Source organism: Sinohyriopsis cumingii, chromosome 5, assembly GCF_028554795.1.
Source record: "Sinohyriopsis cumingii isolate HCF-2022 chromosome 5, ASM2855479v2, whole genome shotgun sequence".
Lineage (NCBI taxonomy): Eukaryota > Metazoa > Mollusca > Bivalvia > Unionida > Unionidae > Sinohyriopsis > Sinohyriopsis cumingii.
In genome coordinates, this window is record NC_142965.1 from 6,384,091 (window position 1) to 6,398,719 (window position 14,629).

At 34.3% G+C, this 14,629-nt stretch overlaps 1 protein-coding gene across 1 annotated transcript in view; it reads right to left on the bottom strand.

Moving 5' to 3' along the window:
• Positions 1 to 14,629, bottom strand: part of LOC149798570 (diacylglycerol kinase delta-like) — a 241,883-nt gene that overhangs the window by 33,681 nt on the left and 193,573 nt on the right. Inside the window, exons 23-25 of the mRNA XM_089957383.1 lie at positions 13,157 to 13,202; positions 8,241 to 8,489; positions 5,188 to 5,327 (exon numbers count right to left, since the gene is read on the bottom strand). Coding sequence (XP_089813509.1) covers positions 5,188 to 5,327; positions 8,241 to 8,489; positions 13,157 to 13,202 — 435 coding nt within the window. The remainder of the gene's footprint in view (positions 1 to 5,187; positions 5,328 to 8,240; positions 8,490 to 13,156; positions 13,203 to 14,629) is intronic.

The following is a 14,629-nucleotide window of genomic DNA, read 5'->3' on the forward strand; positions in this document are numbered from 1 at the left end:
TCATCCTCCACTCTACCAATGCCTTGTTAAAGTTGAAGTCTCTCAGAGGAGGTCCTTCAATTGAAATCATCTTCTGAGGAGGTCCTTCAATTGAAATCATCTTCTGAGGAGGTCCTTCAATTGAAATCATCATGAGTCTGCTGAGAATATAGTACATCATAAAATGCCAGCCATCTTCTTTCATGCACCTCTCTTTCTGCTGAGGACTGTCCAGAACATTCTGGATTTCCTTCAATTTAGCTGTTCTGATGGCAGATTTATTTTAAAAAATAGTACAGGTCTTTAAATGTGCCCTGAAAGATTTCCTTGAGGTACAGATTGGTTTTTGATGCATGAGAGGTACACAAATTCAATCTATGAGCCATACAATGAATGCTGATCAAGTGAGGGCTTTTTTCCTTGAACCATGCTGCTACATCACTTATGCGACCTGTTATCACTGATGCCACATCACTGCCAAAACCAACAACTTTTTCAAGAGGAATCTCCTTCTTTTCCAAGAACTGGACAACTTCTTTGAAAAGAACTTCATCAGTGTGTGATTGTCCTTCCACTGACACATTACCAAGAAAATGAGTTGTTGAAACAAAACATGGTTGGCTCAATGATTCTGGCATAAAAATGACCAGCTTCTTGGTATTTGAAATATCTGTACTATCATCAGTTAAGATGCTAATGAATGGACTACATAGTACTTTCTGCATTAACTCAGATTCTATCACTGTTGCTATGTAATCCTGGAAAAAATAAAGCTCAATGATTAATCAAAGTATAAAAGTATTTTAGTATCATTATTATTATTATTTTATTAAAGTATTTGAGACATGTAAAACAAATATATTTTTAAAAACCCCACAGTAAAATAACCAAAATCAGATGCAAGAACTTTAACCTATGACCATGGAGTGTCTAAGGATGTTGCCTTGTGATAATTCTGTCAATTTAAGAAATCCGATCAAGGTATTTAAATGCTAAAATAATATGGCACCTCTCTCTCTCTCTCTCTGTTAATTAAAATCATTCAATTATAGTAATGAAGGAAGTGATTATGCTTGTCTGTATACGATGATTTTAAAAACAAAAAACATTGGTATTATATACTGTTACATGTTTAGGCTCGAACAAACAGTAACACAGAAGATTGAAAACAACAAACTTTTTAAAATTTAACAAAATTTTTATTTTCCTGGAAATTTCTGTAAAAATGGAAAAAGGAGAAGAACTTACGGTTTCAAGAATCAAATCCAAAAATAATCTAAGAATAATCCACAAATTAAATTACAAAAGTCCTAGTAATAAATGTTCTAATAATTTCAAATTCGAATCCTGATGGAAAATCTAAGATGGATGATGACGTATGCTGTAGTCAGTACTGTGCTTATCTACAGTTCCTTGTAGAAATACAAATAATGGCACTCTGGTGTTGCAAATTCAAATTAAATTTGTAAGCAATGTCTTTCCCTGTGTGAGCACTCTTTTTCCAGACAAATAACAGAATTAATCCTTTTGAATCCAAGTAATTTGAAATAACTCCTACAAGTAATTTGAAATAACTCTAAACAGCACAACATAAGACTCTAACTGCCCAACTTCTACTAAAAAACAATTCTCTAAAACATTGAGTTATATGGGCTTTCTAAAACATCAACAAGGGTCACATGATCATCCCCTGGAAGTTTCTGGATGGAAATTCTTGTAAAATATTACGTCCACCCAGTGTGACCCTGAGAAAACCAATAATTTTCTCTAAGAAAAAAAAAAAAAGTTGTTTACATCTTAAACCCATGTAGTCCCATCATGACCTTGACAACAACCAATCATTTTAAAATAAAATAGAACTTTGTTTACTAATTCTGAACATAGGTCAGAATTTAGATCAACACCTGTTGTTTATAAACTAACAGTCAAGGTCAAACAATTTTCTGAAAAAGTATCATCTCTAGTGAATAAATGTACATTACAATTGCATGTAAGAAAAATAAAAATTTTAAACTTACAAACAAACAATTAAATTATATATATATATATATATATATATATATATATATATATATATATATATATATATATATATATATATATATATATATATATATATATATTAAATCAGATATAACATAACAATACATCAATGATGGGTCCCTACATATGCAAAGTTGTAATACATGCAGATCAGGGTCAATGTCATTTGCTGCAATGATCATCAGAGCAAATAATAACAGTAACTTATTTACTAAAGCATTATTTAAGTTTCAAGCGGTGGGTTTTGCCTGACTACTGTATGGTATCACAATGTCGACAGCAACTCCTTACATGCTCAGGAAATTATTCAAACAACAGTGACTGAATCATTATTGCAAACACAAGAAAACTCATTACAGTGATACTGAAAGGTGACCTGTCTAGACACAAAAGAATTTCATGACAAAATGAACAGGTACCAATAATTCAGACTGATTAAAAAAGAAAAACAATATTACCATTATGACTACGAGCTACCGAATGCTTGGTGCTATTTTTAGTAACAAAGGGATTCCTCAAGATATGCACTGATCGGAACCTAACTGATCATGTTTTGGTTGCATGTTAGTATACACTATTTATTCCATTTAAATTTCAATAGAAAAATGTAATTAAAATAAAAGAACTTACCTGAAGTTCCTCTACAGAAGCCCTTGACAAATATGTTGTGTTTCCTCCTACTCTGATGTTGCCAACACCAACACCCAAAAAGTCAATAAAATCCAACAGTGAACCATATTTTAGAGACGCAATATTCTCCTTCGCCAAGTAATAGGCAACTGACATAGCATGAATAATTCAGATTTCTTGCTGATAGCTGCCATGCATGTAGTTTTAAGATTTTCACTTAGTTTCAAATCTTGAATCACCTATTTGTGAACTGCTAATTCAACATGTCTGTCAAGGGTTGATGTCCTGAAATTAGCATTTCTAAGTGTGAAAGAATTTTTTTGTGCCGGTTTTTACACACCATCTGCAAAGCATCTCATTTTTTTCATTCATTTCCAAACATGGTCGATTTCATTTCCAGTCTGAATTGAAAGAGTACCCTTTTTTTCTCGGCGTTAGATAGATCCTTAATTTCATTGCTGCCATCTTTAAGCACATCACTAGCATCATCTGATACGGGATTAGCCAGAGGAAGTGTTTGTTTGCTGTCATTGTGCCTACTGACAGAAACTTCTGCACCCTGACTTATAAGAAATGTTTCTGCTAAAATAATGAAAAAGTGTCTTAGTTTTAACTGATTTTGCCATTTAACACATTGTCTCGCCAAGCCTGCCTCTATATCAAATGTACTTTTCTGACCTTTCTTATTAAGCAATCAGAATTGAGCACATGACACATGTGATGTATATACAACTATACAAGTACAACATATTTGCCGAGTGACAACCGGGAATTTTACAGCCCCCCCCCCAATATTTTAAAAAATTACGCATTCTTTACACAAAAATGCACACAATTCTTATTTTCTGCATGATTTTGCAAACATAGGATTAAAAAATGTGCGGGAAACCTTAAATTTTTGGGGGGATTTGCATGATCGCACGTCCTAGATGCAACCCTGATATGGTATTTCAGGAGGGCAACATTTTCATTTAGGACCAACTACATATTTGTCTTTAAGCAAAAACTATGTCAATATGACTTTCCATTCAGTAAGATTTTAAAATGGCTGTCATGGTGGTCATAAGGGATCTTTGATGATTTTCATCCAGGATCAACTAGACATCATAATAAGTGTTCTGGTAAATTTCAATGTTACTTTGGCTTCCATTCAGGAACAATGGCAATAAAGAATATCTACAGTGACTGCTATGGTGGCTATCTCAGATCAGGTGGCTATAGCAGATCAGGTGGCTTTCTCAGATCAGGTGGCTATATCAGATCAGGTGGCTATCTCAGGTGGCTATATCAGATCAGGTGGCTATCTCAGATCAGGTGGTTATCTCAGATCAGGTGGCTATCTCAGATCTGGTGGCAATATCCAATCAGGTGGCTATATCAAGTCAGGTGGCTATCTCAGATTAGGTGGCTATCTCAGATCAGGTGGCTATATCAGATCAGGCTTTGAAGAAGATTATCAATGAGAAACAAATTTAATAGGAGGATGTCTGACGATGGACCATCCCATAAGCTCTACTGGCCTATGACTAGAAGAGGTCAAATCTGAGGGACTGGCAGGAAACACTCTCTAAAATTTGAAAATAACTTATGTGCTTATTTTTGGACTCATCAAAGATCTTAACTGCTTATTTCTTATGAGTGCCCACAAATTTATCAACGAAGATACGAACATTGATACAGTCGGTGGAAAATCTATTCAAAACAATATTTAACTTATAAAAGTTACTTTTAATCATCAAATTGACTCGAATGATTGATAACTGCTATCCTTTGGAGGGTGTGTGAAATATTTAGTGGTAAAGAAATGTCTATATATAGACATTAAAAATCTGTAAAAAGATATATATAAAGTCAAAGACATTGAAGTCATTAAAATGTGTTTAATATATATATATATATATATATATATATATATATATATATATATATAGACACACACACACACATTTTGCACATATGCAGTACAGATTAAACCCGTTTGCTGCAAACACATGCAAATGAATGTCAATATAATCATTTACAGAGACATGTACATCATCTTTTTTGTGTAAATGATTCCTTCACAAAAAAATAAGGTACCCATGAATATGTACTTTTCACCCAAAGCAACAATTCTGAAACCCAAGGAAATAAAGTGTTTGAAAGTATAACCCTCTTTGTTTAACAGTAAGAAATAAATAGCAGTCTACATTTTTAATAAAAGAAGGAAATATACAGCTATGTTTAACAGTAGAAAATATATCTTTGTCATGTTAAAAGTCTGTATAACATGCAGAAGCAATAGGCGAAGTCCATTTAAATAAGGTAATTTCTGAAAATGGGTAATTATATCATTAACTGAGGACCCTGGAGCGAGTTCAACATAATTTTGTAAAGCAAATGACAAAATGGACATGAAAGTCATGAAAATTTTGCAAGGACTTGAAGAGGAGTCATATAAAAAAAAATTGTCTTTGTTCAAATATGATCCAGCCTGTGCAGTTCCACTGCAAGAAACAAAAAATATGTTTATTATATGTAATAATATATACTAACACTTTAATAAGTCCTATGGCCACATCAACAAAGCCTTGAAGAATGTGAGTTTCCTCATCTGACAGTGAGCTGGGCTGTGGGCTGATTGAACGTTCGGACTTCTGTTTCTCTGACCATGTCTTCAGTACCATCTCAAAGGTCTGTGAAACAATGTTAAGTTACTCTCATATGTACCAATTATTGCACAATGTAATACAATTTTTGATATGTAATATTATTTATTGCAAGAATTAAATGTGTTTTAGAAATACACATATCCTCTGCAGAATAAACATCTAACTCAAAATAGTTCTGAAACTTATAAAAGCTTGTAACAAGTTTCCCTCAAAGATACTGACACTCCACTGGCTAAAAAGAATTTATTGGAATTTAAAGACCATTTTTCAATTTTAACTACAGATTGCTGAACGTATCTCTGATATTCTTCAGCAATAACAAGGCTTCTAAAATCAGCTGCTATGGTTATGTCAGATTGGCATCATTTCCTTTAGGACCATGCTGTCATCATTATAAGTCTTTTGGTCATGTCAATAGGACCATTTATGCAGAGGGTGTAGCGACAGAAAGATTTTCAAGATGGCCATCATGGCAGCCATATTGGTGTATGATTAATACCATTTTCATTTAGGTGGCACTCTACAGTTTCGTATTTTGCATAGGGTTAGGATTTTAAAGAAAAAGAATTTCCCTGGCTTTCCTCACTGGTTATACTGGTCATTTAAAAAGACCTTGTATATCTTAGGTATAATTCAAAGAACCTTTAATTCCCTTTATTTTGGTATATGATTGATGGGTGTAATATGGGTTATAGAGTATACAGCTTGGCCTTACTTCAGATGTGCATCTTTCAAAAAAGTGCTAGCTCCACTTGGTCATTTTCACTTCCTGAACTTCAGAGGTAAATTGTATATAATATACATTGTAAATTGTATAAAAAAAAGCCAATAACTTTTTTTACATTTTATATATTTGATAATTCATTCATTGCACTTTCAGAAGCTGGTATTGTCTAGTCTGGCAAAATTCATTTTCCATATTTTAATAGCTGCTATGTGTAGTGTACTTTAGACTAATTCAGGCTGATTTGTTAGCACAAGGGAGCATTCATTTTAGTTAGCAGTGTGTTTAAATCATGTACATTTCCAGAAGTACAATATCCAAAGAAATATCACCCACATTACATTAATGTAGCATAGAGGTATGCCAACATTCTCTCCATTGTACATGTTTTAAATGCAAACAACTTCACCTTACATACGTCACTCTCTCAAAAGTACATAATAACTGGTGAGTGCCCCCTTAGGACTAACTGGGTATCATATTTTCAATATGGCCACCGTAATGGCCATATTAAGGGTTAGTTTACATCATCTTCATTTAGGACCAATTAGACACCAAAAGAAGTCAACTGATAAAAACCTCATGTCAAAATGGTTTTCCATTTAAGAAGAGCAGCTGTAACAAGATGGATGGCCAACATGGTGACTATGTTGGATACAAGAGTAGCACAAATATAATTTAGGACCAAAATGACATCTCAGATGTCTTCTGGTGCAAACCACATGTTGATATGCTTTTTCAATTTGAAGGAGTAACAATAACAAAAGTTTCAAGATGGCTGCCATGGTAGCTATATTGGATATCTAATTGTCACCATTTCAATTTTGTATTATTTTCATTTACAAACTACTAGACATAAAAAAAAAAGTCTTTGAGCGAAACCTCCATTTTGATTTGACCGAACATTTAGGAGAATTAGAGATAACAAGATTTTTATGATGACCACTGTGGCAGTGATATTGGATGCCTGAGCACTATTTCATTTAGGATCAACTACACATCATAAGAGGTCTTATAGTAAAATGCCAATATTAATATATCCATCAAGACAAGAGAAGTAGCAATAACAAGATTTTAAAGATGGTGACTGGTAGACATGATGGACATGCATATGCACCATTTTCATTTAGGCCCATCTAGATATTATAAGAAGTCTTCCAGTGAAAAGCCTATGTCAGGATGACTTTTCCTTCAGAAGGAGTTGCAACAACTGTCACTAATATCATTTAAAACTAATAAAACATAATAAGTCTGTTAGCAAAATCCCCATCTTGACATCCATGTCCCTTCAGGAGTATGGTAACGATTTCAAGATTTTCAAGATGGCCACGCTGATGTGAGATCAGAACCATTTACATTCGGGATCAACTAGACATCATTAGGAGTCTTTTGGTGAAAACCCCACATAGTTTTCCATTGATATGACCATCCATTCAGGAGGAGTGGTGATGACAAGATTTCAAGATGGCCACAGTGGTAGCCAGACTGTATGTCCATGCACATGCCCAAGTAAATACAGTAAAAATTGTCTCGTCTAATGCAGCAATGAAAAGATTTTAAAACTCCATTTTTATTTCTGCTGTAGAATTTAGTCTGGCCTAGTCTCCATGTAACGATGTACATACCAAGTATTCAAACTCACAGTCCAAAAAAAACAAACATTTGGGTTCCAATCATGGCCAAAATGTACAGTTTTTACTGCAGTTACTCTTGATCATTTATATATAGAATAAATTACACAAAGAATGAAGATTAATAATTCAATGATGGATTATTTGCTTTCAATTATATTCTAATATTATGGAATTAATAAAGTTCATTGAACAGCATATAGCTTTAGCTTGTAATCTTGTCCATGTGTGTGCGTGTGTGTGTGTGTGTGTGTATTGTTGTTGTTGTTGTTGTTGTAGGGTTTAACACCATTTTCAGCACATGATAGGCTATACATGGCGGCCAGTATTAATGGTGGAGGAAGAATTCGGGAAATCCATGGAAAGAACCACTGACCCTCGAGAAGCTACTGGCAAGCTTTCTCACATACCCACATTGGCCGAATCTGAGACACGAACCCACACAGACAGAGGTGAGATGGCAGTGATCTGTAACGGAGAGCGCTTTAGACCACTCGGAGCCCCTGTGTGTGTGTGTGTGTGTTGTGTGTGTGAGAGGGAGAGATATAGTGGATTATATAGGCTATTCAACAGAGTACATACCCTGTCTCTGGTCAGCATCTGTGACCTATTTTTATGCTCTACCCGTATGTAGCCTGGGGGTTGTATCCAGGCCTCTCCATCGGCCTGAACTGGCACTCCTTCATCACCCATAATTGTAATCTTAACAGAGCGACACTGTGCAATCCTGTGGTGTTGTAGGTCAATGACACGAGACACTGCCATCTGCATACTCCCAAACACTGCTACAACCTCCAGTATCTTGTCATCAAAACTTGGTGCTGTGAAATTCTGGAATGAGTTATAATATACAGCTCTGACACCATCAAACAATGTCATGTTAAGTTAGACAGACAAATTAAAATTCAAATATGCAGACAGACTGATGGTCACTCAAACCGGCAGACATACAGGCAGACACAGACAGAATGACAAAACTGATGGAAAGATCACATAACTACAGAAGAATAAGCTGAGCTTTTAAATGATATATGTTACTAAACATATTATTTCATCAACAGCAAATTTACATGTGCATATTCTGGCAACAGAGAAAAAATAACTAAAGCTGATCTCTTCATTTTAAAATCATTTATTCAATACTGTCCAATATTTCTAACATATCAATATCAGAAAGTATTGGACAGTTTCATGCCATCTTACCAGATGCAAAATAATTTCTATATCCAACTCTCTACTGATATTTTCTGTACTTCAACTTGCAATTAAAATGGCCTGCAACAAAAAGATTTAGAACTGTCCAACTGTCGCCTGGTTGCCCCTGTGGCAACCTTTAGAATCATAAATTCATCAACAAGAAAATGACTTGAACATTTCTCATTACAAGTATATATCATGTTTCTGCACACACACACACAACGAAACATTGATCAGATACAGTTTAATTCACTGTTTTGCATTCTCCCATTTCAATTTGGGGATGCCAAGCTCTTCAAACATTTTTTTTTGCCTTGTGGTCTTCCGCCAGGATAAATCTAGATACTGCGCTTGGAGACCATGAGCATGTGACCAGTCCAGCATTATTCACTTCTCATTGTCTTCAACACTCAAAACATTCTGCCTGTCTCTTCTCCTGATGATAATGCAGTACATGAAATGTCAGTGCTTGGCAAATAGAAGACTTGGTGATCAGGAGGTTGCCTGAATAAGCTAAAGTCCACTGTTGCATTTCATTGTTGTGGTTTATTTTTTGTTCTGGTTTATTTTCTGACTTTTGTATTGTTGTAGATGAAAAGAATCATTAATTTACGTGAATAATGTTAAAACTTAAAGTAATTATTTCGTCACGATAATATTCACTATAGTCGTACATGTAAAACCTCGACACTGATATTTATCTTTTGGGCATTAGGGTCATAGCACTAAAACATAAAAAACATGTGATACGTCTTACATGTAGGACTATATTCACAGGTGATACAACAGAACATGCCTTCCATGGATTGCACTCGATATATCTATTTATGCAGGACTTTTCTCTTTCAGGAGAAATTAAAATCAAAAACATAATGTAATAATTGGGAATTCTCTGCAAACATCAGGATATATTATGAAATCGGGAGGTAGGCATGGAGTAACCCCAAAATACGGGAGTTTTTCTTCTCTCCCGGTGTGAGAGTTGACAGGTATAGTGTAAGGTCGCTTACATCAAAGCAAACTACAACTCAGCTTTAACGGTATTAGGATAATTTTCAAAGGATTATTTCTGAAACTTCATTATTGTATTTTGGAGATATCATTAAAATTTAGTGCAGTGGTGCCCATGATTCGACTCTAAGGGATGTACTTCATTCAGCACGTGTTCAAACCTACAATGTATATGCAGTGGTGCCATTATGTAAATATGTTCAGCAGCCTAATTGCGAGCATTGAATCAAACCGTATTGTTATTCATTGTGTTGTCATACTGGGATCAAATTTTAATGAGTTAGGCATTTACAATTTCAAGGCAAAATAAAAACGTAATTACTGGTGCACTGATATAAAATGTCCAATGCAATGATGTATAAACAAACAAAAATTGAGTCAAAAGGGAAGGTAGTGTTACAGGAACTCGCGATTGCTCAATTCTTGTCATCATTCAATCAAATTATACACAAATCTAAATTAGGCAGAAACAATAAGAAAACAGAAACTTAAATAAATTTTCAAACAAGTTTATACCATTTCTTTTTAATAATCATACATGCCATGCCTGAGATAAGTATACTTGTACTTTTTGTTAATATAAGTTTGCCTAAATAAATGCATTTAGTGTTTATACCTGTTCAATTTGGGGGGTCAGCTTATTCGCGACAAGGCTTATACGCGAGTATATATGGTAGGCCACATTAACCTAGCTTTTGACATGTATATGATGATTCTTGTGCATACCAAATTTTCATGAGAGTAGATGACATAGGGTGTAAAACTGTGGATGCAACAAATTGATAAAAATACACAAGTCACTCAAGCATACAAATTGGGTCACAATGAATTTATTTTGATACAACTGAGTAACCCTTCTTAAGATGCATCCACATACCTACTTTCAAAAGTGTAGATGAAGTGGGTGCAAGAGATTGAGGGTATAATAAGCAGATTGCACTCAAAATACAGAAGTCACTCAAATATTAAAATTATGGCTGAGTTACTCTTTTAGAGCTGCACTCACAATGAGTGCTGGTGAAATAAAGAAATGGAGGGCATAATGAAAAACAAAGAAACATAAATGAATCAACAAAACACTATATTCCCTCTTAACTTTTTTTAAAGTGCATATTCATGTGAAATAAGATAAAGTCTTCAGAGGGGTACATTCCTACCATTGGTTTGTAATTAATTTAGTATGTACTATTAAAATGAGCCAATAAAAATCTAATCTGGTTTTAACAGAAGCACCTCACCCAGTATGGAAGACTATCAAACAATACAGACTAACAATACTGGAGTCTAGTATGGAAGACTATCAAACAATACAGACTAACAATACTGGAGTCTAGTATGGAAGACTATCAAACAATACAGACTAACAATATTGTAGTCCAGTATGGAAGACAATCAAACAATACAGACTAACGATACTGGAGTCTAGTATGGAAGACTATCAAACAATACAGACTAACAATACTGGAGTCTAGTATGGAAGACAATCAAACAATACAGACTAACAATATTGTAGTCCAGTATGGAAGACAATCAAACAATACAGACTAACGATACTTGAGTCTAGTATGGAAGACTATCAAACAATACAGACTAACAATACTGGAGTCTAGTATGGAAGACTATCAAACAATACAGACTAACAATACTGTAGTCCAGTATGGAAGTCTATCAAACAATACAGACTAACAATACTGGAGTCCAGTATGGAAGACAATCAAACAATACACACTAACAATACTGGAGTCTAGTATGGAAGACTATCAAACAATACAGACTAACAATATTGTAGTCCGGTATAGAAGACAATCAAACAATAGAGACTAACAATACTGGAGTCCAGTATAGAAGACAATCAAACAATACAGACTAACAATACTGGAGTCCAGTGTGGAAGACAATCAAACAATACAGACTAACAATACTGGAGTCCAGTATGGAAGACAATCAAACAATACAGACTAACAATACTGGAGTCCAGTATGGAGTCTATAAACAATACAAGATATTTTAACTACCGTATCACAAACAACTTCACGTGGTCCTCTACAGCAAATATTGATATAACAAAAAACACAGCAAACCACATCCTATCATCTCTACAGCTAATACTGACATGACAAAAAACAGTGAAAACCACTTCCTATCAACCTTTACAGCTAATACTGACACGACAAAAAAAAACCCCACTTTCTATGGTCCTTCACAGCTAATATTGACATGACAAAAACACAGAAAACCACTTCCTACTGTATTTTACAGCTAATATTGACATGACAAAAACACAGCAAACCACTTCATATTGTCTATTACAGCTAATACTGACATAACAAAAACACAGCAAACCACTTCCTAGCATCCTTTACAGCTAATATTGACATGACAAAAACACAGCAAACCACTTTGTCATCCTTTACAGCTAATACTGGCATGAAAAAAAACACAGCAAACCACTTCTGATTGTCCATTACAGCTAATACTGATATGACAAAAACACAGCAAACCACTTCTTATTGTCCATTACAGCTAATATTGACATGAAAAAAACAAACAGCAAACCACTTCCTATCATCCTTGATAGTTAATATTGACATGAAAGAAAACAGCAAACCACTTCTTATTGTCCTTTACAGCTAATACTGACATGACAAAAACACAGCAAACCTATTCCTATTATCCTTGGCAGCTAATACTGACATGACAAAAACACAGCAAACCACTTCCTATCATCCTTGATAGTTAATATTGACATGAAAGAAAACAGCAAACCACTTCTTACTGTCCTTTACAGCTAATACTGACATGACAAAAACACAGCAAACCTATTCCTATTATCCTTGACAGCTAATACTGACATGACAAAAACACAGCAAACCACTTCCTATTATCCTTGACAGCTAATACTGACATGACAATACACAGCAAACCACTTCCTTTCATCCTTTACAGCTAATACTGACATGACAAAAACACAGCAAACCACTTCCTTTCATCCTTTACAGCTAATACTGACATGACAAAACACAGCAAACCACTTCTTATCATCCTTTACAGCTACTACTGACATGACAAAAACACAAACTACTTAATATGATCTTTTCAAATGATACCGATACATTACTAAAATGCTGAAACCACCTCCTATGGTTCTTTACATTTAATACTGAAATGACTAAAACACAGCCAGCCACTTAATATGGTCCATTACAGGTAATAAAAATATGGACGACCTACAGCTAACCAAGGATGCACAAAATATAGAACTGTAAGTCATATTAATTCTGTTAACTTACATCATCTTCCTTTGTGCCACCCCAGAAATTAGCACCACCTCCATAACTGAAAAATATAAATGATACAAGTCAATTATTTTGCTTGCAAAATGATGTTTCATTAACCTAAACTTAAAATCAAAGAGCTACAAGTAATGAATAAACATCAGTAAAATAAATCAACAAATATAACCTCTTAGTGCTGAACACCTAGACAGCTGTTAGTACCATTTATTATAAGTCTTTGGTATCACTTGACCAGGGTTTGAACCCACAACCTCCTGCATCCAAGGTAGTTGCTTTAACTACTAGGCTTCCGAAGCAGATATTTTTACTCTAGGCTAAATAAATCCCAAGGGCTATATAAGATTATATGCATCTGGTGATGTCATATTTAGCAAAAGTCACATATATTCAAATCACATATGTATGCATGTACCCATTAATGACACTTCAGCACAAAGGTGGTTATAAGGTGCTAACTAAAAGTACAACTTGACAAATGTAACATTTAAAAATTGCACAAAAATCAAAAGGAAGATAAAGGTAAGCATGAAGTATAACAAGATTAAAGGATCAAATTCTGTAAAAGGTATATTGAAAAAAGAATGGTTACATATGTAAAATGCTTAAAATATCTTGCTAAAATCGGTCATACAAAGAGCATTCCATCAAATAATTCAAGAAGCAGTACAATTTCTTCATCAAGTTCACATGAAAATATGTACGACTCACAGGGAGAATTATCGGTTACTGCATTTGTATGGAAAAATATGAACAAGTTTTTCGGATGTAAATACTGCATGACCTTGGGAGAGCAGTATGTCCATCTGAAAAAAACGAGTTCACATTTTCCCATACAAATGCAGTAACCTTTTTATTATATGCTAATTTTTTTATTCTACCTAATGCTTAATTATATTAACAAAATACACTACAAGAAACAAAGTAACTGAATGTATGCCGTATTCCAAACTAAATACACAAGTGAAGATTCATCATTACACAACAACATTATTATTGCGCACATAACTCCGCCAAGATAAATTTGAACTTAGTCGTGCGCTCGACATAACTTTCGCAAGAAAATAGTGTGTCTAGTTAAAATTGAAATCTGGAGTCATATTGTGAATGAATGGGCATTGCAACAACTTTTCCATTTGATCTGGAATGAATAGATTTTGGTATTTGTTTTGATTCTATGAAATTTTGTGATTATGGACTGGATTTAAATGTGACAATTCCACATGAAATACATCGGATTGAAGAAGCGAGGGAGAAGAGTGTTGACATCTGCAAATGTGTTTCTGTTTCTGTCATTGAATGTTTGAAATCATTATGTGGGAAAAATATGAAGTCTTTCAATTGCAATTATCAAAAAGACGCTATGGAATTGAATGCTTATTTTATTTTGAGTGCAGTGAGGAGGATGTAATTGCACTCATATTCGAAATTACAGTACAATTTCTAAATGAGTAATCAAGATTGATAATC